At 38.3% G+C, this 12,366-nt stretch overlaps 1 protein-coding gene and 1 long non-coding RNA gene across 2 annotated transcripts; both read left to right on the top strand.

Annotated features, from left to right (window-relative positions):
- Nucleotides 1-1,244: 1,244 nt before the first annotated feature.
- LOC106013614 (tyrosine-protein kinase RYK) lies at nucleotides 1,245-3,063 on the top strand (the record flags this gene model as incomplete). The annotated part of the gene is given in 2 exon segments (XM_013089818.2): nucleotides 1,245-1,381; nucleotides 2,854-3,063. Coding segments are annotated over 2 exon segments (249 nt in total), but the record flags the coding sequence as incomplete, so codon positions are not given.
- A 115-nt stretch (nucleotides 3,064-3,178) lies between these two features.
- Nucleotides 3,179-11,970, top strand: LOC106013615. Its single transcript, XR_001185389.2, has 2 exons — nucleotides 3,179-5,601; nucleotides 5,694-11,970. It is a non-coding gene; the product is annotated as an uncharacterized LOC106013615 (long non-coding RNA).
- Nucleotides 11,971-12,366: the final 396 nt, after the last annotated feature.

Raw genomic sequence — 12,366 nt, 5'->3', positions numbered from 1 at the left:
CGACGACATCATATTTTGCAGCACCCAGGAGATAAGTGAAGTAACGGAATTTCTAATTACACAACAATCAAAAGATGCAGGTGTTTGTAGGGTGGAAAAGCAGTAGGTCCTTTTTTTTTTCCTTTTTCTTTTCTTTCCCTCTTATAGAGAAACGTATAGTTAAATCGGCTCTAATAGCCACCTGTAGTATAAGACAATCACCTGTGAGTGAGTGTGCGTGTGTATGTGTGTGTGTGTGTATTGGTGTGAGTGTGTGTGTGTTGGTGTGTATGTATGTATGTGTGTGAGTGAGTGAGTGTGTGTGTGTGTGTGTGTCTGTGTGTGTGTGAGTGTGTGTGTGTATGTATGTGTGGTTGTGTGAGTGAGTGTGTGTGTGTTTGTGTGTGTGTGTGCTTGTGTGGTGCAGGGAGGCGAGGATGCAGCCACTTCCCATTTTCCTTCTTCCCTTGGTGTGAGTGAGTGTGTTTGTGTGTGTATGTATGTGAGTGTGTTTGTGTGTGTATGTATGTGTATGTGTGAGTGTGTGAGTATGTGTGTGCGCGGTTGTGTGTGTGTGTGTGTTTGTGTATGTGTGTGTTTGTGTGGTGCAGGGAGGCGAGGATGCAGCCACTTCCCATTTTCCTTCTTCCCATATTCAAATGTTAATACGACACTGTGTATGACATTCACTCGTACTTATAAGAATGCCACTTATCTCTCCGAAAATGAGTAGACATCTTAAACAATTTCAACTGTATTTCCTTATATGCATGTCTGTCTTGCTTGTTCTTCCCACTAAATTATTACAGTTACTTTGTCAATATGCTTATCAAACTCGAAATTAAAATGAAAATATCTCTGACCTCATGGGGGCTCCAGTGGCTAAGTAAGTAGTGAGTTAAGACTCAAGTAATGCCAAGCAAGTGTCGGTGACACCGGGATCAGATGGGTGGTCACTTGAGCAAAACACGACAACCCTAGCTCAAAATACAGGACGCTGCACAGTGTCGACCAGCAATGGCATGGTTGTAAACTGTTCTGTATTTGTGTAATATTGTGTATTTGTATATGTATTTCTGCATGTATTTATGTATGTACATATTTATAATTATGTATTTATGTATGTACATATTTATAATTATGTATATTATGTATGTACATATTTATAATTATGTATTTATGTATGTATGTATGTTTGCCATTGTAAACCAAAGTGACCTTCTTTGACAAATAAAAGTGTAATTTATTTATACTTTGTCGTCCAGTGGGCCTTTGGTGTGACACTGTGGGAGATGATGACTATGGGTCAACAACCGTACGCCGAGGTCGACCCGTTTGAGATGACCGCCTACCTGCAAGAAGGTTACCGGATCGCAAAGCCACACAACTGTCCGGATGAACTGTGAGTTTTCCAAGAAGTGCGATATGTGAGGCATCGTGGGGAAATCAGGCGCTCGTCAAAATATTGAGATCCGAGAAATCGGTCCTTTTGGGCCAGTTTGGAAATTTTGGCTCAACACCTTTTATGTTCATTCAAAAACACTGTTATGTGTGGATTTTATGGAAAAAACGTTGATTAAAGGCACAACTAATTTAAATTTGCAGTTTCCAAGGACTCTTAAGCTATGGAAGTCACCAAACTTTGACGGCCATTTTCTTGCTAATTTTACCTCTGAAATCAGGTGACCCCTCCTCCTTCAATCGCGAATATCTTGACTTCTATTCAAGATAAATAGATATTTTTCTCATATTAAGCAAGGAAATTGAACTACCTTTAAGATAATACCAATTACTCCATATGCCCAAAAATTGACGATCGTCTGATTCCAGTGCGTTGTGACACATATGTCAGGCATGCTGACAAAATGAGTTACTTCTCACAATCCACAAATGCAGATATTGGCCAACAATCTAGGGACAAATTTTAGGTTTTCTGTTGATGCAACAATCTTTAAATACTTAATGCCTTTTGTTATTTCATGCTTACAAATTGTAAAATCTTAACCTAACAGCATGATAATGTATCTCTTTTCATAGGGCTCGAGTCCGAGAAGTAACTCATTTTGTCAGCACGCTTCACATATTATGAAAGTGGCATATTTCTCACTTGGGTATTAACAGAGAGAAAGACAAATGAATAGTAGAAAAAAAAACCCAGGTAAATTGTGAGGGGGGTTGAGGAAGGGGGGGGGGGGCTGGATTGTTGCTAACGGGAAAGCTTATATTGACTTGAGGGGTTAATTTGATCACCAAGCTTTTTTTCCTTCCACAAAAAACAACTTTTACTTCTGTTACCATCATCATCATCATCATCTTTGCCTTTCTCACCCTTGATCAGGATATAGGCCACGAACAAACACTTTCCACCTTTCCCTATCCTGGACTAGTCGCCTGATGTTACTCCACGTCTTCCCACTTTTCTGTACATCCATTTCCGTGACTGTTCTCCAGGTTCCACGTGGTCTTCCCCTTGATCTTTTACCGTTCTGCTACCATGGTTTACTGAAAATGTTGCCATTCGTCTGTCTTGCACCCAGCCATCAGATACGTACCCTGTAGCTGGAGAGAGAGAACACTTACCTAGAGTGTCCAATGGTTTTCTTTGTTTGGGCAGTTTGTTAGCTCAGATTAGTTTGTATCATGCTGGACTACAGATTAGATGGCTCTGGTTTGAATGTCAGACTGGGCGTTCTTGAACTCGTGTCGTGTTGTTGAGTTTTCATGGCTCTCTCAACCCATTTGGCTTGTTCCTGTCGGAGAGGGATGCTAAATTTGGAGGTCCCACCTCTTAAATGACGCAATCTAATTAGTGTTTAGATAGGGACGTAGAAGCGATTCACTTTCTACTTCCTATTTTATTTTTCTTTGTTTCAGGTTCTCCCTGATGGCCTGCTGCTGGGCATTAGCTCCCGATGACCGGCCAAAGTTCACACAACTGCTGACCTACCTGCAAAACTTCTACATGGCGCTGGGCAGATACATCTGAGTTTTCCTCTCCTAACGCTCTGGAACATATGGTTGCTTTTAAGCACAAGGGGGGCTATCCCGAAAAAATGCTGTTTTGAGAAAATCGAAGGTGAAGGTTTTGCCCCTTGTTCAGTTTCTTTAAAAGACAAGGAGGGTTTTCTCTATAACCAAGCTAATATGCACACCAGTGAAACCAAACTTCCCCTATTGGTGGGCCAATGCCCACTTTTGGTGTTGGTCAAGATTTCTAGAAAACCCCGAAATCTGGGCTAGCCGGCTTGTCCTAAAAAGCGACCATATTAGAGTCATTATCTCTTTACCACAGATGTATTGAATTTGTCAGTCTCACTCCTCCTAGAAACATCGTATTTGTCCACATTGAGTTCAAGATATAATATATTGGACTGTAAAAATTCCAGACTCATTTCATTTTTTGGGGGGGGGGGGATGTTCGAAGTTCAAGTCAATCTGAGTAGTCTTTTCCAAACTGGAGTTTGAGTTATCAGCCTGCGTCCTCGAGAAATGTTTGACAGTCTTTGGAGAGAGAGGATTCTTTCCTGTTATCAAATGTGTGTGGAGTTTTGTTAATATGGATGGTCAATAAGTTCTTAACCCCAGTTACCAACTGGTGGGACAGCTATTACAGCTCTGTAATCAGTAAGATAATTATATAATGTCATGTGCCCTCCCCAGACTAGAATACATGCATGGACTGTTCAGCGTAAAACTCTTGTCACACATGACTTTTCAAAACGGTGTATGGCGGTGTCTTACTCTGAGCAGTCAATATACGGTATAGCACGCAAACGTCGAACTCAGAAAACTCAAAATCAGGCATCCGTCGAACTGTGCCTGTTGTCCCATTTTTTTCTTCTTCTTTATCTTTGTAAGACATCCATCCCTCAAACTACGGATCCCTCAAACTACCGAGGCCAGTCCAGACGAAATCGAGCTATCCAAGTTATTCTGTATATCCTTTTTAGAAATAGTACTTTGCCACTGTGGTATTTGAGAGAACTCATGTTAGCACCTAGAACCTAAAAAAAATAATCATCATACTTATTGTAGCAGAGCCTCCATTACGTCAGCTGTAACCATCAAGAATGTATTATACACTACAGCAGTCCTGAAAAATGTTTGAAATGACAATGTACGATCCATCTCTTTCTGAGGACTTTCCAGCGCATCCCAGTGATGTGACTAAGTTGTCATGTGGTATGAAGAATCAAACTGACTCCGACCAAAGCTAGGCAGATCAAACGAGGTTTTCGATGAGGTCATAGCTGTCTGAAGATTGAAAATATACTAAAGTTACAGCACTAACCCTTGCCAGCAGACAACAGGAGTGTCAGATTACATGAGGGAAAGTGTGAATTTTCTCGATTTTTACTGCTTTATTTATTCATAAAGGTCCCTTTCAAACATTTGCACTTGGGCTGATTTACTAGGCGTGCATTTCTTGATCAGCTTACATTTTCAGGAGGAATCTTTTTTTTCTTCTTCAAATTCGGGATGTCTAGAAATGCCCTACATTCTGGAAGTATTTTTCTTGCACATTTTCTACGAATTCTGTCATACACAATCATGTTAGCATTTCTTTTTTTTGTTTCTAATCCAGTACATTTGGAAATATTTTTTCATTTGTGAAGAGGGAAGCAAGAATGCTGTGCAGATAATTTAAAATAGGCCTGAAACTAGCCCAAGGTAATAAGTTTGACAGAATTAATCGTAAGATTTAAATGGTATGAAAGAAAGTGAGATATACAACAAAAAAAAGCTGTGTTTGTAAAAGATGATTGGAATGTGGACAAGTAGAAATCAGAGGGGGCAACAGGGAGGTGTGAGAATAAAGAGGACGTGTGAAGGTTCCCGCTACCAAGTGTCCGCAGTGCAAGAGAGTGGTGCTTCTTTTTCGTAGTTGTGTTTGGTTAATATAATTGTGAATGAGGTGATGTGTTTTATGAATATTTTTACCACACTGTTCCGGTTCCAGTAGCTCAGAAGGAGAATACAAAGAGACCCACCCACATAGTGAACTGCTGGTACCCACCAAGTAGGCATAAATAATTTGTGCATATATTATATGAGGAGTCCACTTAAAAAATGGGCATAGTCACAAACTGGAAATTGTGTGGGTGTCAATTTTGGGCATAGTCACTAACTGAAAATTGTGTGGGTGTCAATTTTGGGCATAGTCACTAACTGAAAATTGTGTGGGTGTCAATTTTGGGCATAGTCACTAACTGAAAATTGTGTGGGTGTCAATTTTAAAAGCTTGTGGACTCATATCTTCATATTTGTTTGATTGGTGGTTTATTTCATATGTTTGTTGGACGGGAAATCTAACAACATTTGTCAACCAACAGCCGAACAGAAATACTGTTATGAGTCAACAAGTGTTTAAATTGATACCAACACGATTTTCAGTTTGTGACTATGGATCCGTTTTTTCAGTGGACGCCTCATATGTAGACAGGAAAATGTGGTGCTGTTCTGTACATTGAAGATAAATTGTTTAAGGCAGAAAATGTCTACGTCCACCGATGTACAAGAAGTGACGTGAGCATTCAAACATGGAACTTTTGTTCTTGGGGAAAGGGTGTGGGAAGGTGAGAATGGTGGTTGAGGTTGTTCTTGGGGAAAGGGTGTGGGAAGGTGAGAATGGTGGTTAAGGTTGTTCTTGGGGAAAGGGTGTGGGAAGGTGAGAATGGTGGTTGAGGTTGTTCTTGGGGAAAGGGTGTGGGAAGGTGAGAATGGTGGTTGGAGGATGTCCTGTAGGCTCAGCCGTTGAAGCCTCGCTGATGGTATATTATGGATGTTAAGAGTTATCAGTGTCATAGCCAGGTTTCATTGATTGCAGTTAAATGTAAAGAATTTGATATTCGGCTGGAAGAAAAAACGGGATTGTCGAGCGCTTGCACATACAAATCATGAATGTACTTGTATTGATTGAGTGAAAATCTGACTTGTACATTGAATTACAGAGATAAGATTCACAATGTAGAGTAATGTTTTTTTCTTTCTGAATATACATTTTTAAGGTCTTTTGCATGTGCCTGAGCACTTTTGTTTGTGTATTTAAGATGATCTAGGCAATTGTGTATAAGTCATGTTTTCTCTGTGTGTGCATTCACTTTTTACATCTGTCTGTGTGTGAGTATGTGCGAGTGTTTGTGTGTATGTGTGTTCAATCTCTGAAATATGCAATATTACATGTACTCTTTGTAGAAGCATTATATGCAATGTGGAGGAGACCATATGAAGAAAGTGAGCTACAAAAAAGTGATTGTGAATGTCATTAAAATTAATCATTGGAAAGTATGAATTTAAACGAAAACAAAAAAACTGAGAACTTTATTTATCTCAGTATTTCTGTGGGTAAATCTTCAATAGTTAGTTGGGTTTTTTTTCCCCCATTTACAGTAAATGAATGCTTTTGAAAGAGTTTCTGTAAGTTTTCTTTGCTATCAAACAGTCTTGCTTCTTCTTTTTGCTGAATTTGGCCCTTTCATCGATCTGCTGCTTGGTACAAGATGTACTACTTATTACAACCAGATTCATGCTATTATCTTGAGATTTCAAACGTTACCTACGATCTGCTTTGTCTTCTCTAAATTTTTTTAATGGTAGCAAAATGGTAACAGAGTAATAGTGTTCTTTTTCTTCATCTTCTCAGAATCTGTCTTTCTCATTTAAGTCTTAGAAGAAATGGAACCCTCATTTTCAAAACTGATCACACTACGAAACACATAATTATTTATCTCTATTGTTAAAATCTTTATTTAGTTCCCCCCATCCCCACTGTTTTGGGAGGGTATGTGTCTGAATTACGTTTGTAAAAAAAAAGGGTACAGCTTACGAGTTTGACATGACCTGAAAATTTGAAAACTTTTACGAGGATAGAATAAAAACATGCAATACCACTGTATGGTCATTTTTATGTTGTACTGGTACCAGTTCTCAAGAATTGTCCAAAATGACCGTTGTTCTTTTGATCTATGCTGCCTGTAAGTATTATTTCTAAACACTGAATAGTTTTCCTTTACGAGTGATGTCCTTGCTTGATGAATTGTTCGTGTTCGCTTCGTTGTGTGGGAACTTATGCCTGTTGTGTTTGACGTTAAACTTGCAGATGCGATAACAGTATTTTTATAGCTTACAACAGTTTGTAGTGTACATTACAATATCATTTTGCTTTTGTATTGTAACGATGAATATGTTATATTATTATGGCTGCTGATGTTTGTTTTGTTTACTTGAAATGGACCCATAGATCTGATCATTTATTCTTGTTTGTGAATAGCTATCATGTTTATAAACCCCTTTGCAAAATGTCTAACCTTTGTGAAAGTAATCGTATGCTACATACATACATACATACATTTATTTATGTCGTCTTTTGTTGTTGCGCATGAGTTGTTTTTTTGTACGTCTGAATGAATGACAGATGAATGCTCTGTTGTTGTTGTTTGTTTTGTTTTTTCACTCATAGATAATTGGGACAGTTTTTAACAGTTTGAAATCCAGTTTGAATGCAATGATCTGTTAATGGATCTTTTTGATAAATGTTTATTCAAAGTTGTTTTTGTTATAGGAACCATGTAAGAATAGAATACCTAGAGCATGCATGCAGAGTCTTTGTTCTAGTGGGCAAAGTTTTGAAATACAGTAGGCTACTTGGCCAATGTTATTCGGTACCAGTCATTTTATTCAATTTATAAGCTGTTGAAATAGTAGGCTAATAATTATTATTGTACAGAATATTATGGACTTGTGGGGTTTTTTTGTTAACGAGAAGCAAGTCGCACCTAGTGACATAACACTGTGCTGCCATATGCTTACATAACGCCTTTTTTTTCTTTTTTTTTTCTTTTTGGTGCCAATTCTTTTAATTTGCTAAATCGAAAGACTAATCAGGTAACCTACTTGTGTGAATAAATGAAAGTGAAACTGTGACTTGGTTTTGTATAAATTAGAATTCAAATTTCGGACGAACACCTTTTTTGAATGGTTACGCTGACCCAAAAAAAGCCTCATTATCTTGAACTTGCTGTGAATTATTTTTAAAAGGCGTTTTGTCAGCTTACGGCAGTGTGGGTGTCCGACTACAGCCTAGATTTAAAATGTTGTTATCGTGGAACAGATTCCTAATCTTTTACGAGTGAAACAGAAACAAATTCTTCCTTCTTATAGTCCTACAATGAGTCAACATCCTGCTATTCTGAGTTGAGAGTGACATAAACAAAGGGCTGTCACACAAGGTCAGGTCACAAATTATTGATGAAGATATTGTTTGTCTTCGGGTAATTGGTGTTGAAATGATTGCGCCCCCGTGCCCCCCCCCCCTTCCTTTCCCCAACATCCACATGTAGTCCTTCATTGTAGATAGATGTACACAAATATGGTCTTACTCATACCCCCCACCCCCCACCCCCCATACCTCTACTCCCATCAAACATCATTGCCCCTATGAACCCCTACTCTTTTGTCGTCTTCGAGTTGCCATTTTTACCTCTGTATTAAAAGTTCATTATTATTAACCACATCTGTAATAATAAGAAATTGGCTATGCACATTTCGTACACATATTTTATTTGAGTGATCAATTCATGTACTATCAATTAGATCGACCCTTTAGAGCTGTTTACATAGTGCGGATGAGTGAGACAGAGTGAGCGTGTTTCTGTCAGGGTGTGTTCGGTTAGAATCAGGCTGGAGTATGATGATGTTGTGTGTTCTGTGTTCGGTTAGAATCAGGCTGGAGTATGATGATGTTGTGTGTTCTGTGTTCGGTTAGAATCAGGCTGGAGTATGATGATGTTGCGTGTTCATACGACTGGGTCATGTGCTTGGTTTGACTTGTTTTTTTTGAAAATGTAAAAGAATTGCGGACTCTCATTTAGGCCACTTTAAGTTTAATATCCCCTTCATGACACAGGGTCAGTTTGTGCTTCACTGGGCAGTTTTTGATCCCCATGGACACAAACAAAGTAGCGCTAGATTTGGTGGTCACTTTCCTATATTTAGACCTGGTTTTCAAATACTGCATGCTGAGTGTGTCTAAAAGAAACAATTTTCTTTTTATGGAAAAATTATTCCTGAGTGCGAATCTGAGATTAATTTTACAAAATATGTCTAATAGAAACAGTATGCAGAGTACAGCCTATGACGAAGGGCGCTGGTCATCATGGTCCTTGTGTTGCGCAAGGCATGATGAACTCTGCATGTCACAGCAACTTCTTGGCTCATTCACTGCATAAGAAAAAATGACGAACGGCTTAAGTCATATTGGTCTCGAAGGGGTTAAGGGGCTTTGTGTTTTGCGTGGCTGCACTAACTTCTCTACTCCCTTAGAGTAGGATCAAGACATTGATTATAGTATTGTAGTCAATATTTTAATATTTTACACCACCATTGACACAATTTAGACCATTTAGAGGCAGACTGCCTCAACTCTGCCTGCCAGGGTAGCGCTAGATAAGTAGGACAGATGCGGTGAATGAATTGAATATATCCCTGCAGGAAGAAGGAGATTTTTCTGTAAAATATTATCTTCCCCATTTTAGAATGGAACTTGCATCTCTTGCTTGTGAGGTGATGAAAAAGGGCCTAGGAACTACACTGCAGACACTGGTGCTGGTACAGAGTGCGACTCTCATTTGTAGGTGTAATTGTAGACTTGGATTTACCGCGATTTTTTGTTTTGTTTTGTAGATACAGATGTGTCTTCTTGAATATAGAATGCGGAATGTGAAATGTGTGTGTCAGTGACAGGCTTCAAGATGTAGTAAGTGTAAGTGTGTCAGAGGCTCCATTTTATGGCCACTGCCTCACGACGTAATGTTGTGTATTTGTGTCTGTGTGTATTTTATATGCACTTTGACTCCACTACGACTATGCATGGTGTGTCCGTTGAAGTCGGTGTGTGTCTGTCCTGTTTTGGGTGTGTTTACAGAGTTAGGTGTGTAGCCGATCCTGCTGTAAAACCATCTTTGCCATATTATTATTATCATAATGGAAGAGAACATAATACATCATTAAAGCAGGAACATTATGGTCATAGTTTCCCGTAGAGATACAAGGTGGTTTAAAAAAGCAACTGATATCATGATTTCCATAATGCATGAATAATGGATATCTCCTAAAGCTGAAGCTGTAACATTTGGCACTTGATGCACGTTTTGTTCTAGTTTAGGAAGTGTTGAAAGTTTGAGGAAGGTAACAACAATTTCCGTAGAGTTGCAAACCTGTAGAATTTTTTTACTTTTCCCCGCAGCTTGTAATAATCTCAGATAGGACAGTTAGAAACCATATAAAGAACTACAGTGAACGAATGAAAGCGAGCGAAGGAGAGAGGGAGAGCAGGACGGAGGAAAAATAGTGATGGAGTGAGGATGAAAAGCACAGATGAAGAGAAGGAAACAAAAAGAGGAGAAAGGAACAAAAGTGAAGGAGGGAAGAAAAAAAGACTAATGAGAGAGAGAGAGAGAGAGAGAGAGAGAGAGAGAGAGAGAGAGAGAGAGTAAAGGAATGTTGTAAAAGAAAAGGATGTTAATCCTTTGATCAATTGTATGACAATCACTGCCAAATATATATGGAAGTTTCATCAAGCCATGGCCTCGCACAGATTGCCAAAGGTTTTTTTTTTTAATTTTGTAATTGAACTGGCCACAAACGTAATTACCGATATGCTCTCCACTTCTAGCCAGGCTGGACTGTAGAATGTTATGTCACAGCACGGGTCCTGTCAAGCGGGGAATTTTTCTCAAATCGCTTCCTCTTTCATTTGCGGTACTAGTGTCTAATGTGGACTTTCTTTAGGATATCAATGCTCTATTCGAAATTTGCCTGATTCGTTGATAAATTCATCTGTTTTATTTTCCCCGTCCAGTCTGAGCATGACATTTCTTGGTCAAAAACCTAGCTGCTTTAACTTCACATTTCAAATTTTGCCAAGATGGATCCTTTTTTAAAAGCCTCAGTGGCTCAGGTAACTTTCATTTATACATGATTTATATTATTAATATTATAAATGTTTAAAATAGGTACGAAAGCTTTCCCTGAAAAAAAACACCTGTTGTCTTAGAACACTTGCGTTGATTACTGCACTTCACCGATGTCAATGAACTCTGCACCTGCCAGGACCCATCTACTCAATTCAAAATTGTACATTTAATTGATCTTTGAAAAGATGATTACCTATTTACCCGGAATCATACCCTTTTTATTAGGGTATCGAGGTTACTCATTGAAGAGAGAGCTGTGGATTAAGAGGTTAAGCGATGTGAGGAAAAGAGAAGTGTTTTGAGTCAAAGTAAAGTTACGTTTGAAAAGTCTATTCTGTGCCAGACCATATTTGGCAGGATGCCTAAATAAAAATAAATAGGCTACATGTAAAGTTTATGATATATATAATACATTATATCGCTAGCATTGCTCATACTCATTCTGTGAGTTGCATAAGAGAAAGCATTGTTTAGAACTGTCTTTAGAAATGCTACATCAGTTAAGTTATTTATATATATTTTATATTGATACAATATTATTGTTTTGCCGGTCTTCCTAGCTTCACTTTTTGATTTTGATGTAAAATAAGATGCATCTAAAGTTATTAATGAGCTTTCTGAAAACAGGAAGGCCTTCCATCTGAATGAAGGTAGAAATAAAATCAAAGTTTTTTTCCTGTATTACGTTGTGTTACTCTAACTCTTAAAAAAACTTTTACAGTTACATGCAGTAAAAATGTTAATTGTATAAATGTCAGAAACTCGGTTATTGTTTCTTTTCTCTTCCAAGTCTCTCTCTTTTTTTTTCGACTTGATCCGCAGTGGTGGAGAACATATCCTTAGTTACAGTTACACTCATATTATGTTAGTACTGAATCCTAATTTATTCATTTTCACTTTGTGTGCAAGAGGAGAGAGATGAGTGGGATTTTTTTTTATTCACGATGCACATGTGGGGCATACTACTGCCCGTATCCCTTTGCAGTCTACGATTATTAAATGAAATAGAACAAATGAACAGAATGTCTTGGGTTTTCTTTTAGACTTTTTGTTTCTTATGACTGTTGTAAGTGTACTTTACTTTACTTTACTTTTCCGATCCAGCGGCCATCTGGGTTCTAGCCCTTTAGCCAGATTGTAAGTGTATGAAAACTAATGTGTGACTCATCGGTGTCCTTTAGTGTGCTCTTACTCTTACTGCTTTTGTTGCTGTTGTTGATGTTGTAAGGTGCAGAAATTATTGTCCCAATCTGTTGCTTGTAAATGAGACCACCGGAAAGACTGAATTCATTATAATAATTATAAGGATGATTAATACAAATCATTATCAATATTATTCGTCGTAGACAAAAAAAAGTTGCTGGTCGTTCATAGGATTTCTGATCAAAGTATGGTTTTGAGGTTACGGTTTTTG

This window comes from Aplysia californica, unplaced genomic scaffold, assembly GCF_000002075.1.
Source record: "Aplysia californica isolate F4 #8 unplaced genomic scaffold, AplCal3.0 scaffold01057, whole genome shotgun sequence".
Lineage (NCBI taxonomy): Eukaryota > Metazoa > Mollusca > Gastropoda > Aplysiida > Aplysiidae > Aplysia > Aplysia californica.
This window is presented reverse-complemented; position numbering and strand designations above follow the sequence as displayed.